This window comes from Pyrgilauda ruficollis, unplaced genomic scaffold (assembly GCF_017590135.1).
Source record: "Pyrgilauda ruficollis isolate IOZ18807 unplaced genomic scaffold, ASM1759013v1 scaffold48, whole genome shotgun sequence".
Taxonomy (NCBI): Eukaryota; Metazoa; Chordata; class Aves; order Passeriformes; family Passeridae; genus Pyrgilauda; species Pyrgilauda ruficollis.
In genome coordinates, this window is record NW_024526377.1 from 8,710,026 (window position 1) to 8,732,882 (window position 22,857).

The window sequence follows — 22,857 nt, forward strand, 5'->3', positions numbered from 1 at the left end:
TAATTTGGCTAAAACTGTGAGCAGTTGGGCCCAAGGGAGTAATACAGTCCATGCAGAATCACCACCTAAATGCTCCACAGATTGAAAAAAGAGAGGACTCCCCTGAAATCCTGTCACCCACTACCTCTGACACCTGCCAAAGACAGCAGTAACCAAACAAAAAGGCACAGCTCCAGCATTAGTTTGCTGATCAGAGCTCTCAAATGGGATGTGAAATGACATGACTGGAACACACAGCTCCTCCAGTGAAGGGGAATGACCTAAAGCTCAGCCTCTCCCCATCTCTGGCCTCAAAGCTGAGGCACAGCCTGAGCACAAGAAGCACCGCATGGCATCGTTAGTGGGACCGATTCTGATGTTATTAACGAGTTGTGTGGCTTCCCCCTGCTCCCACACACCAATTTTAATCCCTTGCTGTACAGATTGCAGAATGAAAGGTCTCATTAAGTGCCCTGCTTTACACTCCCAATTAAGAGCAGCTCACGCCCACTGCAGATGGCAAAACGAGCGCCACGATCGCAGCCACAAACAGTTCTGGGCACAGGTTCTTGATTTGTTCGAGACTTCTGAAGATGAAGAATATTCAAAACCAAAGAAAGGTCACAGCATCCGTTAAAAAGTCAAAAATCAAGGAGAAAATAGTGATTTCATATATCAGACCCAAGCTGAGAAGGCTGAAACGCAGCGATTTGCACAGGGCCGTGCACTCGCTGCAGTGAATGGGAGTAGTCATGCATGTGAAGGCACAAACGTGTGCCAGCCTTGGGTTTAACAGCCTGGTAATTGTGCTTTGGGTGAGCTGGATGAATAAACCCTGTCTGTTGACAGTGATTAAAGTAACATTTTGTTATCTTTACAAAATGCTCTGTATTTTTACAGAAGATGAAGATCACTTGAGGATTTTAACTTTCTTTTTCAACAATACTGTGGCTTGCAACTCAGATTCAAGAAAATCATTAAAATTACAAAATCCATGGATGACAGAAGTAACTATGTTTTTTCTCCTTCTCCATGAACTTTTAAATTTGTTGCTATACATTTTTAGTAAGACAAACAATGTGTTTGGATATTACCAACTTAACAAAAAGGTTCCCAGCCTCATTCTGACAAGAAAATCACAGGCATCTGGTCCTCACAAAAATCTTTTACTCATTTGTAACATACAAGACAGCAACGTCTTTGAGTTTTACATTGAGAAAAGCCAATTTGACAACAGAGGCGTTGTTTCTGTCAGATTTTTAAAATTTTTTAACTGGGTTCTATGCTCCTTATCTCTGACAGTTGCTTCTGTGCAGAAAGCTCAGGATATCTATGTATGTATGTATGAATTCTGTACATTCTGTTGTTCTTGCCTACACACAACATGATGCATCTGACTGAAAGCAGTGGTTAGCAAAAGAAGATGTTAAAATGTTGCAGGAATGACACTGAGATGGGAACAGAATGTGAAAAATCATCTTTCCCTGTTTTTTTATTCCCCCCTCTGCTGTAGGCCTGGTTTATGATGCAGTGTTACTGCTTAAATTCTTCTCTTGCCTTCTTTTCATAGGTCACTGCTGCTGCCTTAACACTTTACCACATAAAAGTTATTGTCCTACTTTATCCAAGAGGACAAGTGAAATTTATGGAGCAAAGCAGAATCATGGATATAGAATGACAACTCTGGAAAGTTCTGCACCTGATTTCCATGACAACGGAGACCCAAATACCTTACAGCACCTCAAAATAAAGAGCAGTGACTTTTAAAGAACTGGATTCAGAAATACCTCACTATTAGGTGAAAAAGAAAGGGGAGGAGAAAATAAACAGGATTTTGTGAAGAGCGAGGAGACAAGATTTTCATTTTATAACAGCACAGGGATTCAGGGCATTGTTATCTACAGGCAGCTGTCAGCCTTGCCTATTGGTCCCAATGACCTTCCAAAACCTTCTATTCTGAGCCATTTGTACCCATTTATAATGATTTCTCCAAATTTAGCTGGAAGTTAACAAATATTCCTCTGGCATTTCAAACTCCTTGCTTTATAGAAACAGTTTCCTGAGGCAGAAATAAGAGTCCAGGCTTGCCAGGTGTTGAACAGGAAAGTGATGAAGTTCAGGAAATTATTTTCCTCATCACCCATTTTTGCATCATGGGAAACACAAATCTCCTGTGTTTAAAGCCAGTACGAAGGAAGTTCCTTGCTGCTAAAGGAAAAAGGAACAGGATATTGTTGTACAAGACCCCCTGGCAGTACTACACTAAAAACTCCCCAAAATTCAGACATTTTAAGCTGAATTCGGCATATCACACAAATCACTTAAACTAGAATGTGAAGTCCAAGGAAGCACTGCAGGAGAAGTGTCTTTTCAAAAGTCAACTTCATCACAGATCAATACAAAAATTGCATCACACAGTAAAAAACATTAAAAATAATTTACCTAAGACAAGAATGTTGTGTGCACAATTGTGCTTGCTGGAGTTAGTGTAACCATTTTAGTCCTGACAAGTTTTACTGAGAGCTTGTTGGTGCAAAAGCAGATTAAAATAATTTACTTGAATAAAATTAGAATTTAGTGTTTAATTTATAGAAACTTTGACTATTATGCAGTTTTAGTAATCCAGAAGAGATTTTAAACCCAAGAATATAACTTAAGAATGTGAGTGGGAAAAGCATTTGATGGTTTGCAGTGAAATTGTCACTTACTTACACTTGCAAAAATAAAGAAATTCATCAGTTTAATCAAGTGTGAATTAACTGTAAGAAGCCAGTGGAACAACAGTCAATTTTATCTGAGTTAGGACAATTACTACCTGTAGAATCACCTTGGTTTTGGAACATATTCCTCTCCACTTCTCAAGCAGAAAGATGCCATGGGCTTTGTGCCCTTTCTGCTTTATATATGCAACCTCAAGTTTTTTCCATTTTTCTGTTTCTGCAGCAATATGCTTTATTAATATATTAATATATATTAAATAATAATTTAATACCCACATAAACAAACCCAGAGTTTTCTAAATTTAGCAAAATCAGCAAAAGACAAAGCAGAAGAACAGAACATACCTGCTGATAGAAAAAATTTAGAGTTGGTTTGTCCTCAGTGAACTGGTTTAGAAATCCTTTTGGCAAATACCGAATTCTCAATTCATATCTGAAAAGCAAGAAAAAGAGATTGTTGAACACGATTAAAATTAAGATTTCCTCCCAACATTCTTAAAAATACAAATAAACGAAAAATAAACTTAGAAAATTAATAGAAAACCTACCCTTTGATTCATTAAGAGAACTAAACTGAAATTTATGTGTAACAGATATTTCACAGAGGTATTTACAAAGGACCTTTGTAACAGAAACAAACTTAGAGCCCTGCTGCCTTCTCAGAGCTTCAGAGAGGACCGAAGCATCAAGACTTGGAGCAGATAAGCTCCAGATCCATGGGAAGGGAGGCCCCAGTGAGGTGACAACAGATGAGCTGCCAGAAGCACTGACATGACCCCTGGCAACAGCTTTTATCTCTGCTTTTCACAAGCAGGGACTTAAAACGCTGATCCTGCTGCTCCAGGAGTGACAAACAGTGTCACTCACCAGGGAGCCACATCCTACAGGAGAGCAAGGAACAGCACTCTGCTCCTTCTCTGATCTATGCTCCAATAGGTTTTGAAGGGATTTCTCTGGAAAAAGGTTCTCTGCTCCCTTATTCATCATCAAGACACATGCAAAAACCAAACAGTATTGAACCTGACAGTCATATTTTTTAAGGAAATTCTACGCCAGAAGTGAGGGAAATTCAGAATGAGCCTGGACCCACAACCTACACCAAATCTGTATCACTTCTCAAACCTTAACTTCTGCTTTCAGCACCTAAATTTAGTAATATTTCTTGTCATAAACGTCTGCTTTCAATCCCTTAGTATCATTGCTTGTCCTGTGGTAACAGCCTGTGGTATTGGACACAAACTGTTTGCTTCCTCCTCTGACACATTCCTTCAATGAAAGTCTGATAATGAATGTCTCCATCCCCTGGGCTGTGCCAACACAGCATATCCTAACACACACTCTTAACAGTACTTCCCAAAGTAAGTATATTTAACAATCTGCTCATGATAAGAACAAATATTACAACATTTCAATCAGCTGGTTTCAGCAGGACAAGAACTTCTTTTCAGCAAGTGATTTGGCTGCCTGTAATCAAGATTTACATGGGGATTTGGTAAAAATTTAGTGGTAAGTGCTGCCTAGGTTTCCACTGCAAGCAGAACTTGCAATATCCTTATTTACTTAGAATTCATTGAAAATACACTGTCCTGTTAGAAACCACTAAAATAAAGAAAAAATTTGGAAATTGTAAATACACACACACTGTATACAAACGAAGAATACTAGAATGATGTTCTTGTTGTGGTATGGCAATATATTTCATAATCCCTGTGCACAGAAAACATATTAAATTAAAGAGTGAAATGCAGGAGAGGCTGAGAACACCTGACAGAGAACAGATTTACAGTGGATACAAGGGAGAAATGTTGTACTCTGAGTGTGGTGAGGCCCTGGCAGAGAAGCTGAGGCTGCACCATCCCTGGAAGTGTTCAAGGCCAGGCTGGATGGGGCTTGGAGCAACCTGGGATAGAGGAAGGTGTCCCTGCCCATGGACATTCCAGGGGGCTGGAATGAGTGATCCTTAAATGTCCTCAGTGCAAACCATTCTGTGACACAGGACACAGATACAGATAAACAAAAAAAATACTCCAAGTCACAGTTAAGACAAACTCTCACAGTTTTCTCTAATATGTAAGGGAACACAGAATCACCTTCTATTGCTGATCAGCCTTTACACTTCATGACCCCAGCAGATAACTGGTTACTTGCTAAAATTTAGGTGTCAGCCGAATTCTACCTCCAGATGTTTACAAGTCAGGAAGAGAAGGCAGCATGAGCACATTATCCAGAAAAGCAGAGCCTCTCCTGTTTTTTATTCTGCCATATCCACTAAAATCTACTGCTGAACACAATTGCAGAGACTGACATGGAATAAAACAAGTCTGTATAAAAGAGTTCCTTCCTTTTTGAGGGCTCTATAATCCAGTGCATTTTAGAATGACAGAATCATTAAGGTTGGAAAAGAGCTTTAAGACCTTCAAGTCTAACCATCAACCCAGCATCACCACCATGTTCACCACTAAAGAAAGTTCTCAAGTGCCAAATCCACACATTTTTGGAACGCTTTCAAGGATGGTTACTCCATTGCTTCCCTGGGCAGCCTGTTCCAGCGCTTGACAATCCTTTCCATTAAGAATTTTTTTCTAATATCCAGCCTAAATCTCTCCTGGAATCCTTTCCATTAAGAATTTTTTTCTAATATCCAACCTAAATCTCTCCTGGAGCACAAATATGGTGAGAAGCAGCTGAGGAAGGCTCAGGGGAGACCTTATCACTCTCTACAACTCCCTGACAGGACAATGTAGCTAGGTAGGGGTCAGGCTCTTAAGTAACAAGTGATAGGATGAGAGGAAACCATCTCAAGTTGCAGGAGAGATTTAGACTGAATTATAAATCAGAAAATTGGATATTCAATATCAGAACAAATTTCTTCATGGGCTGTCAGAGATTGGAAGAGGCTGCTCAGGAAAGTGGTGGCATCACATCTCTGGAGGGATTTAAAGGACACGTATATTGGCACTTGGGGACATGGTTTAGTAGTGGCCTTGGCAGAGTTGGGTTAACTGCGGGGCTTGATGACCTTAGAGGTGTCTTCCAGCCCAAATGATTCTGTGATGCTAGGTTTGCAGAGTGCCATTACTCTCTGGGATTAAAAAATTAAAAAAAAAAAAAAAAAAAAAAAAAAAAAAAAAAAAAAAAAAAACAAAAAAAGCAAACCAACAAACAGAGGAGAATCAATCTCTCCTTTACAGGGACATGTCTCCTTAACTGATCTGCCATGGAAGTGCTGCCTTTTGCAACAGGCTCTCATGAGAAAATCAGGTAAGGCAAAGCAGCTCAGCTGGGACAGTCACCGTGAGTGACCTTCATTAGCTATTTATAACCTAATCTCTTCTCTGCCCTGTGGGAATGAAGGAGCTGACTTCCAAAGGCCAACACAGGGATGGGCTCAGTTTTCAATATCCTCTACATTTCCTGACTTTGAAATGCAGCCAACTGACAAGGATGACATGTCCCTTTCTCACAAACCAGGTCTGCTTTCAGAGCAAGCATCTCAGCTGATGATCACTCTCCTCATGTTTGATGAGTTATTCCTGGAAGATCACCACTCTGCTTCTGCTCTGCCCCTCCACAGGGGCTTAGAAGCACTGACACACCTCACAAAGGTGGGCATCAGTAATGCTCACAAGATGTGCAGTGTAGTGACCCACCCACAGCAGGGTGAACACCACTGAGCAGTTCTGGGTGCTTCCCTGTCAGTAACAAGCACTACCAGGGCAGCTGGTGGAGCCAAAAGAGAAAGGATGATCCAACTCTTAACAGCTTGTACCACTGAAAGAAATAATCTTGCCAATCCCAATCTTGCCTCCAGCAGGTTCTGATTCAGTTCACATCAACAGAAAAGCAACCAGAACAGAGAAGATGGGAAGCAAAAGGGCAGACAAAGGGGAAATCTTGTGTGAGTTTAATGAACTGAATCAGCTCACTGCAGATTTACAGAAGTATTAAGGCTCACAGAAGGAAAGGAAAAGGACTGGATACCTGGAAGCCAGAGAAGAAAGAAGACAGTGCAGAAAGGAGAGGAACAGATCTGTTATATCAACTTGGTCAACTCATTAAACCATCCCACAGGTCATCTGTCCTTGTATCTGTGCCAGGGCTTTTGTATCACAGCTACCAAAACTCCCAGTCCAGGACTGCTGAGCACTGGGGTGTCCCCTACCTGTCAGAGCCACAGCATGGATGTCACCTGGTTACAGGGACCTGCTTTACAAACCCAAACTACAGAGCTAGAAGGTGTCTGCCCTGTGGGGAACAGGCTGCTCCAACACACACAACTTGTTATGTGAACCTCTTGATACTCCTTTTGTGTGACACAAAACACCAGTGGAAGGAAGAGGGCTCTGGCACAGAGCAGTTTTGTCACAGTCATGAAGGACAGCAGCTGTGCCTGCTGTTCAAGGCTCAGTATTACACACAATGATGAGGGTTGGTGTTATCCAGGATTTAAGAGCCACACATCCTGCTAACCCTGGCTCACCCAGCTGGGTGATAGATTTTATCCTGGTAACTTTTGTGTGCAACCTACTGACAATTCATGTAACGTCTAGTACCTGGATTAGTCCAGAAGAATTCCAAGATATTATTTCTGAACACTGTGAATACACAACCTTGGATGATAAAAACCAAATAATCACATGAGGTATTTAGTGGTTTACTGACACTATAGGAAGCTTTTAATATAAGAACTATTCCAAGACTACTTCCCCTTTAGTAATCTAAATATTTCTACAAGTACTGTCATATGATCTTAGACACTTTGTGTTTTGGCATTACAAATATGACAGCAGCATTTTGATTATGCACAGCAAATCTCTCTGGGTTTAAAAGGTATGTCAGGCTGCATGTATTTGATAACATACTAAATGACACTTGGAAAGGTATTGAATAATTTACACTTTATCATAGCTCTTTCATGAGCATTTTACACAATTCCTTTCCACAAGCTTCAAAACAATATCTAACTTTGTTTTTAAAACCAATTAAATGTGTTCTGCAATGTGTACCACACAAGTTGCATTGCCTTACAAAAATGGAATTGACACTGGTACACTAGCTAACAAATTTCCACAGCATAAATTATTCACATCTCACCCACCACTTGATAACACCGCTAATCACAGAAAGGATTCAAGAATCTCCTAGTTTCTAAGGTGTGATTTCACAATATTATCAATAAAAAACTTCTTGTGAGGGAAAATACCTGTGTAGATCACAGAAACAATAAAATATAACATGTATAAAAGAGAATATGCAACATTCCTGAAACACAGATTTTAAATATTCCTAATTTATTTGAATTTGTGGAACTTGTTAAAATCGGGACCCTAAAGAGAATTTACAAACTGAGTATTGCCAAATGTGACATCTGCTAGAATATAACTCCACTTGTGAGAAATTATGTATAGACTATTTACGATGCTTCTGCAGAAGATTGTGCATCCTTTAAAACAACCAGCAACTTCAGCACAATTGTGTTTATGAACATAAACCACAGAAATAGATGCACAACACCCCTGTAGTGAACAAGTAACCACAGTAATCTATCCTTTGGTTTAATCTCTATTTGGTTTACTGGCATTTACAATTCTGAGCTCCCCATTTTCTCTAGTAGACTACTGTGTCTTTCTGCAAATAAATTTAAGTTTCCTCTTGTTTTTCTATCAGGAAAGTGGAGAGAGTTTCCTTCCTTCCTGTCCTGAGCAGGTATCACCAGCTTACCCTCCTAAAAAGCTAAAGAAACTTAGGTTATGCCACTTCTTTTAATCAACTAACCAGCATCATGAAAAACCTCAGCAAATGTGCCCAGGCTATGAAAAACCCCCCAAATTCTGCAGTTGTCTTTCTACTGTTCATTGCTCCTGGTATTACTTGAGAAGATCACACTCAGAAGGAAGGCAGATGTCACTTACTGCTCTGGGTCTCAATATAAGTTTAACAAGTGAGAGGTTTTTCAAAAGCAGAGGGATAAAATGATTTTTGACTGCATTTCACTCTTTTCAAATCACATTTCTCCTGCTCAGTCTATAAATAAGCACAACCAGCATTTAACAATATCCTTTTGGCTTTATTGAAATAACAAGATGTATCCTTTTGAAACTGCAACCATGTGCTTATACCACAACTAGGAATATCATTCTTGTCCTAAAACTTTTAAGTATGACAAAACTTGCAGATTTCAGCACAAATGACTAGGAGATTTCTGTTCCTATTTTATGCTTCCTCCAAATCCCAGGTTTCTCTTCAGTTTGCAAGAAACCTCTTACAACAACAAAAACCCCTTAAAACAAAGAAAACATTGCTCACAGCTTTTAATGAGGAGTTTGGTGGGTTTATTTCCCCCCATTCCACCAGCTCCATTTCACTACAAGATCTTTCTAAGTAAACCAAATTACAGAGTATTTTTTATGACAAGGCAGGAAGACTTGTATGACTGACATTGAACAGACTCATATTCTTACTTCCATTCTTCTGGAGGGTGGGCTAGTTCAAATTTCTCTCTCACATTGGACACCCCCATGTCCAGGTGTAGCCAGTGAACTTCCTCAGACTGCAGGTGACTGAGCCGTAACCCATAGCAGGCCACATTCTTCACTTTGTGACAGTCCACGATCTTCTGAATTATGCCCTAAAACACAGAAATACACAATCCTTACAAGCTGTAAAATACAATAAACATATATTTTTTTAATCTTAAATATTACCATGTAATACCTTACACAAAATACTAAGCAGCATATAGGTAGCGACTTCATTAAAAATACTTAACATATTTTATTGTAAGCTTCTCTTTCACACAACCAATTACAATTGCTGAAGTTTTACCAGCACGACCTCAGAAAACATCAGTAAAAACGTTCCATGCATTTTATCAGATTCAGGCCAGTATTTCCTCTACATAAAATAGAGTAACATAAAAGCCAAAATTTCAAAAGCACGTTTGTGGATGAAAGCAAAACGTATTAGTTCAAAAAAACCCACCAGCGGTCTTTAAAAGTCACTCTCCATCAAGAACCACAAAATCATCTTGGATTTTCATCCTCTTCAGTGCCCCAACAGCCAGGATTTCATAGGTCACACCACAACCCCTTGGTTTCCTTCCCCCTTCTCTCCCCACTCACTTGAGATTCAGCAGAGATCCCTTATAAAACCAGGCAAGAGACAATTATTTAGGAACATTCTCAAACACAACAAATGTTGTTTGCCCTGAGGTAAATTTCAGAGTTTGCAGATCTCTTGCCCAATAAAGGAGCCTTTTACATAAACCCATAGCAGATTGCCATGTCAACCATCAGAAAGGTCTGACATGCAGTAACTAAAAATCAAACGTGTTGTGGAGCAGGGATGAGCAACCTTTCATGTGCAGCATGCCAGGCTGTCCTGCTCTCATCCTGATTAGGGAGACAGCAGGAGCTCTGCTGCCTCCTCACAACCCTGTCCAAGGGAAGCCATGTCTCTCTGCAAGGCAGCAGATCCCTGCTGCAGGAGCTCAGAGCTCAGCAGGAGCCAGGGCTATCACTGCTCCCAGACTCCTCTCTCAGGCATTCACAGGCTTTTGCTTCTGTGCCTGGAATGGTCTGAGAATTTCCTACTGAAAATGCTCATACAGGTACACCCAACACAGAGATGCGTGCAGAGATGCACAAGTGATTCTTGCTCAGAATTCCAACAAAACATCAGCACATAACCAGTGGAAGTTCTACAGGAGCCAGAGGTGACGTTCCGGAGTGAGTTAGGTGAGAGGGTTTTCTATAGGACGGTACTGTCAGCCTGGAGAAAAGGAGGCTCAGAGGGGGGCATTAATGCTCTCCTCAAGTCCCTGACAGGAAGGTGAAGCCAGGAGGGGGTCAGACTCCTCTCCCAGGGAACAAGGGACAGGATGAGAGGAAATAGCCCCAGGCTGCACCAAGGGAGGTTTTAGATTAGTTATTAGGAACAATTTCTTCACTGAAAGAGTAAAAGCCTTGGAATTGGCTAGTCTGTGAAGTGGTGGAGTCATCATGCCTTGAAGTGTTCAAAAACCATGTGGATGTGGCACTTGAGGACATTGTTTAGTGGTGAACTTGGTTGTGGTGCTGGGCTCATAGCTGGATTTGATGACCTAAGCAGTCTTTCCCAACCTAAATGATTCCGTGATTGCTTTCCAAAATTTATTGTTTTATACCCCAAAGAAAATGTTTAAAACCCTGATTCTGCAAGTTAAGCAAGCAGAAAACTAACTGCAAAAAGAGAATTAAGAAAGCACTACATCTGAATAGAGGGGGAAGATGACACATGTAGGAGTGGAATCATGCTGTTGGTGAGGTGATATCAAGCTGTTAAATCAGCTCACACATCTCCTCAAACTGCAACCTTTAAATAATCTCTCAGAAGCAACACAGTGCACAGAGAAATGTAAAACAAAATTCTTTCAAGCCTACAGGAAGGAAACACAAGCCACGTTAAGTAAGTTCATGGAGACTGAGTTAGAAGAGGCTCCATCAAGCCCAGCAGGACCCTGAGTCTGAGAGCAGCAATGTGAGCACCCTCAGAAGCATCTTTTTGGTTCAGAGCCTGCAGTGTCCCAAATCTCCCTTGTCTCCCATGCCCTGGGGTTGGACATTCAGTGCAAAGAGGACGGCGAGCCCAGACCTGAAGGAAGATGGACAGCAGCAAAACAAGGAGGCTTGCAGAGGCTGGTGTTGTGTGGGAGGGAAACTTCACCACACTGTGGGCAAATCCAAGCTTTCAAGCAGCTGGCAGCACCACAGATTCACCAGCCACAGCCTGTCCTGACAGCCAGAAGGTGCCCGAGCTGCTGGAAACAAAGATCTGATGCAAACGAGCAGCTCCCTGCAGGCACCTCGGTAAAACAACTCAAGGAGGAAGCAGAGAGGCCACAGATGGGTGCCAGGGGATGAGGCAACACCAGGCAAGCACAAGGGAACACTTCCCCCAAGTGCTCTCCTAACCTCAGCCTATTTTTATCCCAGTGGATTTCCCAAGCCAAGCATTGTTTCTGTCATTCATCAGCCTTCAGTGAAACTCTTCCAATTACTCATCCTGTCTCCTCTTAAAGCAATTCACTTTTTGCAACCTTCCCCAGCAATTCCAAAGGTCTATTATCAGGTCAGTGAACAGGTTTTAAATCTGCATTTAATGTAAATTGTTTAAGTTTGTTTCTTGCCTGCATTTGAAGCTCTTTGTATCACAAACTACAAAGGAGAACAGTTGCCTGTATCCCTGGAAACACTCACCACCACCAAGTACTCTCAGAAGAGACAGAGGCATATTTAACCTCTTCTTCACCCAAAGGACAAGCTCTGCTTAGTTAGTAAAGCCTAACATTTTAGCAGGCGAGCTCTCATCCAAAGGAATGGTGCCAGCTTTTCTCTATGCAAACAGAAGAGATTCACTCATTTTCATCTCTTCCTGCACCCTGTACAGAGCATGTAGCATACAGCATTACATTTCTGAAATCCATCCCTCCCCCCATCTCTGACCCTGTCAGTTGATAATGAAAATGGAGGTACGTGTTCTCAGATGATAGTTACGCCTGCTGTGATAAGAAATGGCTTTGGAAAGGAAAAAATTATGGTAAAATTATCTATGACCATGAACTACTGAGACAAGTGATGCGTAAGGTTCAGCTGAAACCATTAGTGCTTACTCAGGAAAGAAGCAAGATGGACATCTCAGACCCTCTCTAGTCTTCAGGCTGGGATTTCAAAAGGACTGAAGAAGTCCATGTCCTAATTCCCACCGAAATCGAGCAAGATTTTAAGCCTTTTTTTGTATCATCATTCAAGTCTAAACCTATCACAGAATCGAAAGTCAAAAATAAAAATAAACATATTTTCTGATTTGTGTAAGAAGGGTGAGGTATGTGGTGAGGTAGTTGTCAGCCCAAGAAAATAATTAGCAACAATTAGTACATGCTGCAACTCAGGAAAAAGCACAAACACTACAGAGACAGCAGAATGGGGGCACAGGAGGTCAAGTGCAATGTTGGAAAATATATTCTAAAAAGCCATGTATTGTCAGGAAGGAAGAAGTGGTGCTTTATATGACACAAACACATCAAGTGCTTCTCTTTGCTGTTGTATAGGAAAGCTGCAGAGCTCATTCCAGGTGCTATCAACTCACAGTCAGAACCAAAAACTGGAGAAATAAGGAAACATGGTTATTTAGACACTCAAAATGGCTGGTTTGCAGTTCTAGTAAAACATCCATTTGCTTATACACGTTTTTATTAATAAACCAGAGGATTTGAATTTTAAAGCCACATGTCCCCAGGAGAATGCAGCACAGAAGAGGGAGGCTCATCCAGCCCCAGGGACTTGCCCAACCCTGGCTGCTCTTTCCAAACATTCCAAGATTAATCCCCCAGGCTTGCACTGGCACTGCAGACAGCATCAGGTCAGTGCATTTAACTCCCATCAGTAGTAAATAACATGTTCAGTCTCCTCAGGTCCTGGGCAACCTCCACAGACCCAGTGGAGATGCCTGGAGCGTCCAACAAAGCCACTGCCATCATTCCAGGATGGGTGACAGCGTCTGTGCTTCCACAGTGGCTCTGTGAGGAGCTCTGCCAAAGCAGCCTGACGTTCTGTGTGGCAGTGATGAGAATGTTTAATCAGAAGTTTCCAGACAAACAACTTAACTGCTTAACCACTGCACAATAGCAACTACAGCATCCTGCTGAGACATGTCACCACAATCCTTTAGCTGGAAGCACGGCCAGAGAGATCTGAAATCTCTCCAGACTCTACTGCAACCAGCCTTTCAGCTCAGGAAACTCCTCAGATGGATTGCTGAGTGGAAAAAAACAGGTAAGGACCATCACTTTCAAACTGGACCACAAACTTCTGACCTCAAATTAATCACAGCTAGGAATACTTACTGGAAAGCTTGACTCCAGCAGAGAACTACTCCAGAATGAGATTTCACTTAGGGTACAGGGGATCCCCACATGAATATAAATTCCTATGAGGAGTTTTCATGTGTCTGTTAGCAGCTCCCTAGAACTACAAGGCAGTCTCACAATCATCTGCCACTTGAATGCAGTTCACCGCAATCACATTGATTTTAATTAAGTGTTTGAAGCTGACATTTACATCCTGAACATAAAATAGACTAGTACAGCTGAGCAAGAGACAGTGGGAAGCCTTCAGAGGAATTTCTTATCAATAACAGGCAAGGGATAGGTAACCTTTCACTCCCTTTACCCCAGAGAGAGGAAGAAAAAGCTTCTTCTATAGGTAGAAAACTCATTCCTACTCATTTGTTAAGGAAGCACAGATATGCATCACAACTAATTTAAAAAATAGATTAATATGTGCCCTAAATTCAGCGAATGTGCCCAAAATTAGAATTTACAGTACAATATATTTAGAAGAATGTTGAAAAATCATGACAGACCAGAGAAAGGCCAAAAGGCACACATACCCTTGGCTCTCCCAGTATGTATCAATAACACTTTGCTTCTGTAAATGAGTGAAAATTAATTGATTGCTTGTAAATTAACAAGACTGATGTGCTACTATGAATAAATTGAAGACAGAATAATATACTCCCAGTGTGACTACAAACCTGATTTCCTTATTTAGTTGGAAGGAGAAAGTTTCTTGCACCAGAAAAAGTCTTTAAGTAGCAACTCTGAAAGAGGCACAGCGTGCTAATGTTTGTGCAGCACTTCAAATATGTCAAACACTATTTATATATCAAGTATTGTAACTCTTGATGTCAGATTCATATGGGGGGCTTAAATGAAAAGCTGAACAAAAGTAAATGGCAGAAGTCTGATGAAAATTAATTTATAATTTCCATAAAGGAGAACTCTAGAATGTGCCCACTACACCAAAATCTGGGCTACCCTCTGATAACACTATGTCTGACAGTCAAAGCACAAAGCCCACATTCCTCTTTTTCTCTTTACTGTGCTTATCCAGCAAGCACATTTGTGTATCATATGATAAACAAGAATGGGAAACTGATGAGGCTGCACAAGAACTCTGCCCCTGAAGCCCAGCAAGTTCATACTGAAACCACAGCCTGAAGACAGGCTGTCCTGCTGGCCAGGATCCTGTCACCATTCCAGCACAGAGACACCTCAGCTCAAGCAACACATCCACCCAAGTGCCTCAGAGCCTTTCATATTCAAGCCATGCTCGGATCTGTCATCCCAAATACCTCTCCACACCCACACAGAATTCCACAAGGAACCTTCCAAGCACACACTGACAGCACTGACAGAGCAGAGCTGGTACAGCCCTGCTTTCCAGTCTTCTTGGATTAATCAGCACTTTTCTGATCCTACTGCACATTTCCCAAATTAATGCAACGCTGTTTTTAAAAGCTGACAATAAATTTAGCTTTCCAGAAGCTTAATATTCAAAGCAGTGTGGGCAGCAGGGTGAGGGAGGGGATTCTGCCCCTCTGGTGAGATCCCACCTGCAGAGCTGCATCCAGCTCTGGGGGCCCAGCACAGGAAGGACATGGAGCTCTTGGACCTCCATGGAGCAGGTCCAGAGGAGGCCACCAAGACTATCAGAGAGATGGAGCCAGGCTGAGAGAGATGAGGCTGCTAAGCCTGGAGAAGAGAAGCTCCAGGGAGAAGAAAGAGAGTAGGTTTAGGTTAGATATTATGAAGGAGTTTTTTTGCAGTGACGGGGTAAAACACTGGACCAGGCTGCCCAGGGATGTGGTGGATGCCCCATCCCCAGAAACACTCAAGGCCAGGTTACATTGGGTTCTCAGCAACCTGATCTAGTTGAGAATGTCCCTGCTCGTTGCAGCAAGGCTGGAATAGATAACCTTTAAATGTCCTTTCTAACCCAGATTTTTCTGTGATTCTGTATTTCACTATTCCCTATCCTCAGATGCTCTGGCAAAGTCTAAGAGCCCCCTTGGATCCAGTTTCTGTACAGTTAAACACTGATGCAGGATGTTGACTTGAAGCCATCTACAGATCTAGATGTTTTCAGAAAAATGTCAAAGGGCTATTGAGATTAGGTTTGAAATGTTATTTTGCATGTGTGTCTCATCTAAGGGTATCAAGAGTATTTTGCACAAGTAAAAAAGGCATTCCAAAGCCCAAGGGTACTTTTGTCTTAGTACACTGATTATCACTATACCATACAATTTTTTGTTTACATTTCAAGATCTGTAATTTTGAATTCTTGCTACCTTTCTCAGGTTCTCGGAAGGGAGGCACCTACAAAATAACAATACAACCATGCCTTGTTATCTGGCACAATTCATGCAGGCACACAGCAGAGAAAAGGAAGGAAAAAAGGTATATCACACCAATTTTCTAGACCAGGAATGATTTTATACATTTTTTACATACATCTATTTGATGTTTGAATCGCTGCACTCCAGTCTGCTTCTATACATCAAAGAGTTGCACTGCCTCAAAGCGCATATATGACTGTACACACATAGAAATGAGATTTGAATACGCAACAATTGCTGTAAAGAGCTGACTTCACCAAAAATACTAACCCAGCTTTGACTCCTGTCAGCACTCACAGCCTTTTTCCACAGAGCTTTGTGCGACCAAACTGCTCCCCCATTACTAAATCTAGTAAGAATCTATTTTAACTCTAGTAGGAATCTATTTTAAAAAAAGAAACCCAGTAGATAAAAACTCATCCAATTAATATATTTGCACTTCCTTTACAGATTGCAGTAGACACACCAGAGCAGCTTCACCCCATGCCCATTCTCCTCCAACTCTTCAAGCTTCTGGCTTGGGAGGAACTGAGCAGCAATAAAGCACATCTGGCTACTCCACAGCTGGATAGCAGCAAGTTCAACTACTGGCTACCTGTCAGCAGTCAGGATCAGTACTGTGTAGTCCAGATCTGTTCCAGAGTAGCCACAGTAGATGTCTGGCACCTTTTGTCCAGATATCGGCTCTAAATAAAATGGGTTTGAAAAAGAGAGACTTGGAGGTGAGCGTGTGGAATCACATCTGGAACTGAGGTTGGACTGAGAAGCCTCTTGCCCTTTTTCAGAACAGCAATATCCTTCTTGGGAAATGTTTGGAAACCAGGAATGTTGCTGAGGATGGCAAGAGATGTTCATCAGTAAGGCTTTAATACTCTGTCCCCTCGTGGTGCAGTAGCAGCACGGTGCCAGCATAAACAGGCATTTCCTTTCTCCCCCCAGCCTTCTCAGCTGTGTCAGTCTGCAAGACAATGCAGCTAACAAGATTACAGAACTGATCTGGATTTAAAACAACAGCAAAACAATCATTCATTTTCACTTGGACTGAGTTTGCCAAAACAGTCACACCACCTGTGCCAGCACAGCTACGGTGGCAGCATGAGAAAACAAACAGCAAGAAGGAAGCTGGCACAGCTGCCAGCTGAAACACGTGTCTGAACCAGGATAGCATTTGAATTGCAGACCTTTGCACTACAGGATCCTTCCATTCCTCCACCACAAACGGGATCTCCAATCAAATACTCTGCTCTCTTGCACCAATAGGTGAAAGTACAGCATGGACTGAAGGGGAGAGGCAAACAGGAAAGAAGATGCAACACATAGGAACACAGTAACACAGCTCAATTAACTGCTTTAGTGAAGACCCAGCTGAATGTGCTTCAGCCCTTCCTCTAAAGCACTCAGTTTAGGGAACAGACCAGAATAACAACCTTCCAAACTGCACACATGCCTTCTGCCTGCGAGGAGTAAGGTTTTGCAGGTGGGCAGGGAAGCTGATGAATTTGCTCTGGTCTTTCTGAATATGCGATGGGATGTGGCCAATGCTCCTTGCATTTAGGGTTTTTTAAAGTTAGATAATATTCTTCCCCTTAGCTAAGGATGTACTTTTTAAATTCAGCTTTTTGAGCTCTTATTCTGTGAACCTTAAGGAAGCTGACATTTCAAGGTGGTACTGCATAGAAAAGGAAGAAAAGGACATTTGAATTGTGAACAGGTTAAGAGAACCCCAAACATTACCTTTATTTGTTCAAGAGCTCTAACCATGCTTCTCTCCAAATACAAAAACAGGGACTAATCTGACAGGTTAAAAGTTTTAATGCTATCTCTATCCAGCTTAGGTTTTAGACAGTATAACAAAATTGGATGGAAAAAAAACCTCTTTCTGATAATCAAGGTACAACACATGTCTGGCAACAACCTGGTTTGAGCTTTGTGGTCGTTATTTCCACATAAATAATGTCTTTACTTCTCACAACTACTAGTTAAGAATCAAGGACAAGCTTTAAAGGCTACAAGTTTTAAAAAAGGTGTAATTGATGCAAGCTGGGCACCTCTGGGGTGGAAAAGGAGACTGCACAGAAGAGCTCCACTTCATCAAGTCACCTGTAAGGACTCACACAAGGTTTCCCAATGCCCATTTTCTAAAAATCCCAGATCTTCTCTACCCATTCAATCTGCTACATGCATTGCAGTCTTTCTTTTTTTTTTTTTTTTTTTTCTTAATTATGGTTACAATTCTGCTTCAACCACATCTGAAAACAGAGGTGATTTTCTCTTAAGTGCTGATCAAGACTCAGTGGCAGTGTTTACTTTCAGGGTGCACTTGAGACCAAGAAATTCCATCTCAGCAACACCCACCTCCTCACATGCCACACCTGAGGCTGTGAGCAGGGCAGAGAATGCCCTGCATTCTCTCCAAGCCTGAAGCCTGGAAATCCCTTTGTGCACAAGCACCTAGACACTACATCCAAACAAGCCATACCAAGATAAACAAGGAAGATAAACAACTTTTCTTCCCCTGGCAAATGTTTGGCTGTGTCTACATACACATTCACAGGAGGAGACCACTGTTTGCACATTCATAAAAGCCTTTTCTTTCTTTTGGAAATGAAGCATGTCTTTAGTATAACACCAAAGAAAAAGAGGGTAATGAGTGCATGCCAGTTCTTTGAAATCCAAGAAAGCACTTCCCAGAATTGAGACGCTGCTCTTGTATCCACTGCAGGGCACAGCCTTCATCCCTCTGAGGAAACAGCAGTCTTTGAGGGACTAAATCTATCCAGAATAAGCAGAGGTCCACAGCCCAAAGTTCTCCTCAAAGCAAAGCCTATGGGCAGCCACACTGCTGTCTTGGTGAAAGGTATTTTAAGACAAACAGCAAGGAAATCACAGTCCAGCCTTTTAAGGGACTCTGACAGAAAGCTGAGTTCTGTTCATATGAGCTTAACCACCTGATTTTTAATGAAAAGTGTTACCCCCCATGACCAATGAATTCTGTAGAAGGTATACAGCTAAATCATTGTTTCGACTCTATGCTCTAGGATATCTTTTTTTTTCTTTTTTTTTTCTTTTCTTTTCTTTTTTTTTTTAAGAGGAAAAGGCCTTTTCATCTCTGCTGTGACTGTCAAACACATCCTTCATTCACAAAGGCAAACTGCATTTTGTTAGAAACAGAAGATGTTAGGAACCACAGATCAGGAAAGAAAATTCCAACTTTACTTTCCATGGGTACATTCCATGAAGCCCTCTGGCTTTAGCAGCAGAAACATCTTTAATTGGCTCATCTGGAGATTTCAGACCAAGTCTGACTTCTAACACTGGGAATGTACCCTAAATACTGGAAATGTTCCCCGGCTGTCACCCCAAATAGTCTTGGAAGACCTTATTTCTTTTCCTTTTAATTGCAGAGTTGTCTCAAAGACATTCACCTTTGAATATTCCTTCAGAGCTCCTTGGAAACAAACCCAGCTCCAGTCTCCTCCCTCAGGCTGTAATTCAGAAGAAATGGCAGACGTCTCCTCCACAAAAGGAGGCACAAAAACCTTACAGGCTATTTTAATCTTAAATTATTCAGCTTGGTCGAACAGCAGTCATTCCAATGGAATGTAGGCTTGTACTCCAACAAGGGTTTACTGTTTCTAAAATAAATGTCATGGTAATACATCAGTGCTAGACCTTTACTACCTGCACATTCACATTCAACAGTCACTGTCCCAGTTGAACAAAATAACAAAAGAAGGACATTTGCTAAAAGAAGGAAGTTTAACAGCTACCCATCAGAACAATATAAAAATCCCATTATTTTGGAAACATCCATCTAATTAAAAGTACATGTAAAAATTAAAAATTAAGGCAAGCCTCAAGTAACTGCTACATGCCTGTTCTTTTGATCCCGCTTTTATAAAAAAATGGCATATTCTTGCTTTAAAAAAATGATACATAACTGCCAACTGAACTCAGCACTAAATTTCTTAGCAATTCCAGGTTTTGTATCCTTAAACCCATAACCACAGGTATTCCTGAGCTGGAAAAAAACAGACTTAATCTCTGCTTTTGTTTTCCAGGATTTTACATACTTCTCTGGAAAGACAGCCTCCATTTCAAGTACCACATTAAGAGCCCTGGACATTTACCCACAGGAGAGGTCTGCAAAGTTAAAAACGTACTGAGACATAGTTTTCCTCCTCTTGTACCAAGTAATGCACTTTATGAAACAAATCAATCAGATTAGAGATAGCAAACCATTAATACTTAAGTTAGGGAGCAAAAACATTTCAAGTGGCACCCAGAAAAACTTTATTCCATGTAAAATAATATATGCAATTGATGACAATGATTCCTGTTGTTGAACCTCTGATCTGTCCACTCACCACATTATCCCCAAACACAGATAGGAGCTTACTGAACTGACAAGAGACAGATTTTCTGATCATCACCAAGGAAAATCCCTGGATTTCACAGGTCTGTGTTCAAGATCACAAGACCTCCTCCACTGAGGAATGCTCTTGGGCCTTTGCACATGCAGCCATGCTAGGAAATAAACACTGGGAAAGGATAAGCATTCAAAAGATAAGCATTCAAAACTCTTCATGTTTTTTTATTAATTTCATTTTCTCTTGCACAAAGGAAACTTAATAGAGGACAGAAGGAGAAAACAAGTCTCCTTCACTCTGTGACAGCTCTCTCCCTCCAGCAGAATCACATCTTCACAGTGGAATTTGAAGAACTGTTGGAAGGAAGGAGCAGATGGGGACCTGCTTCCACAGCAAGTACCTCACAGCAGAAAACAACCCCACACACCACCCACCACCCTGCAAGATTCTGCTCTTGGAGGATAATTAAAAAACAAGCAAACCACAAAAGCACTTGACATGTTACAATAGGCTTAGTTACAGTTTAGATACCACAACACCACAACAATTTAAAGGATAAATGCAGAAAAGGTAAGATTTCAGCATTAGAGAGGATGTAAGTTCACAATAAAAAACGTGTTCTCATGCATATATAACATATCCACAGAACTCTAAGAATACTGATATTTATTCTTTAAAAATTCACAAGCTTTGGGATTTTTCTATAGATGAACTGAAGGACAATATTGTAAAAATACAAGCAGCAGGTGACTAGCAGGGGGAGAGGATGGCCAAACAGACTGTCTGGGGGGAAAAGGGGACTCTTCAGAGCTCCATATTCCCACACTATAGGGGAATAAGTTTCCAAACAGTGTTTCTTTCCCTAAGTGATGAACACATTATATTTAAACATTTTAAGCACATAAATATACACATCTTACAATTAAACACAATCATTTATTATTATTTCTTTAAAACATGCAAAATGTCATTTAATGTCACTTTCATACCTGCTCTCATTCCTGCCTCAGGGTGCCACACAGGTTGGTACCACTTCAAGTTCCTGAATTTACTCAAAATATACAAGATTCTTTTAAAATAAACAATGAAACTTTTGTGTTTGTTTGCTTCCAGATTTTTACCTCCCATTTTTTAAGATAACACTTCACCTAAAGATGCCATAAGAATGCTGAAAAGGGTCTTACTCGGACATCAGTAGCGTCTCCGTGCCGGATAATGCTGGCCCACGTGGTCGGCTCGCTGCTGTTTTCAAAGTAGTGGAAAACCTTCAGGACTCGTTCCATGGCCCCTGGGGAACGTTCCATCCCAGTACTGAGGTGAGTCTTTGCACCTGAACTTGGGGTGTGATTCAAGTTTGGGTCAAGGTAAGCTGCTGCCATGGTTTTGCTAGATGCTAGGTATCGGTCATATTCTAGGGAAAGGGAAACAAAAAAGAAATTCATTTTAGTTATGCATGAATCTTATACTTCTTCATACAAGGCATTTACCAGAAAACCATGAAGATTCACTTCCTTTTTGGAAAGCAACTAAAATATTTATGTATCTACAAACATAAAAACCTACCAGAGAAACTGAAAGCCCCTTGGAGCAAGTGATCTGAACTTGAACACCACAATTATTTACAAAAGTGGTATCTTTAGCAAAACCTCTTCCATTTGTTTCTCAGGGACTGAGAACCCAGGTCCCTGACAAAGCCTTCAACACCAAATACCAGCTTTCAGTTCAAACAGTTTTCATCCCCAGAATCCTCCAAGTCTGGTCCTACAAAAAGCCTCTAAAGAGGCATAAGGAAACCCCAGCACTGAACTGGAGGCTCTCCACTAAGAAGCCACACACCAACACCAGGCTCTCCTGTTTCAAGGCTAAAACAATGAAATCTTCACTCCTTTTGGGCTAGTTTGGGAACCAGTGGGACACAAACCCACCCAGATCTAAGTTCATTATTCAGTGAGGAACCATTTACATCATAGCTACCCTCCTGTCAGCAATTTCTGAACAAGTGGCTAAGTTTTATCTTCCACCAGCCTGATTTCAAAGTCTGATGGCAAAAGGCACAGTCTGCATGTCAAAGGAGAAAGAAGAAAATTGCCTCTTGGCTACTGCTCCTAATTAGTCAGCCACAAGCAGATGGTGTCTGAGAAATCAATGCAGTCCAAGAGAAAAAGAGCAAAGAGTACCTCCTCCCTGCCTGCCAGGCCAGAGCATCATTCCAGTCTGCTGGCTGCAGAGAGCAAAGGACTGCAGGGCTCTGCTCCAGGCCTTGGACAAGTGCACAGAGCTTTCCCTACCTCCTCCTCTCAGCGAGCAGCCAGTAGGGAGGCAGTTTTGAAAATGTGAAGTTAAAAATAAACTAAACTTGATCTTTTTGGCAAAGTGCTCTGAATGCCTTCCTGGTAGTAAACTGAATGCCTGAGCCCTCGTTTACCTCACTGAGAGGCAGAAGAGAGACCCTTCCAGCTGAGCTCGTGTAATGCCTGGCTGCCCCTCAGAGCTTCAGCCCTGCCACCTGCCACGGTGCTCTGCTGACCTCCCCAAAAACTGGCTCAGAAAACTATTGGGGGAGAAAACATCAA

At 41.4% G+C, this 22,857-nt stretch overlaps 1 protein-coding gene across 9 annotated transcripts in view; it reads right to left on the reverse strand.

Annotated features, from left to right (window-relative positions):
- Positions 1–22,857, reverse strand: part of PTK2 (protein tyrosine kinase 2) — a 187,765-nt gene that overhangs the window by 83,301 nt on the left and 81,607 nt on the right. For all 9 annotated transcript variants that reach the window (XM_041479493.1, XM_041479495.1, XM_041479492.1 and 6 more), the window contains 3 exons: positions 21,469–21,695; positions 9,161–9,327; positions 3,045–3,132 (listed from right to left, as the gene is read on the reverse strand). In XM_041479493.1, coding sequence (XP_041335427.1) covers positions 3,045–3,132; positions 9,161–9,327; positions 21,469–21,663 — 450 coding nt within the window. In that variant the 5' untranslated portion in view covers positions 21,664–21,695. The remainder of the gene's footprint in view (positions 1–3,044; positions 3,133–9,160; positions 9,328–21,468; positions 21,696–22,857) is intronic.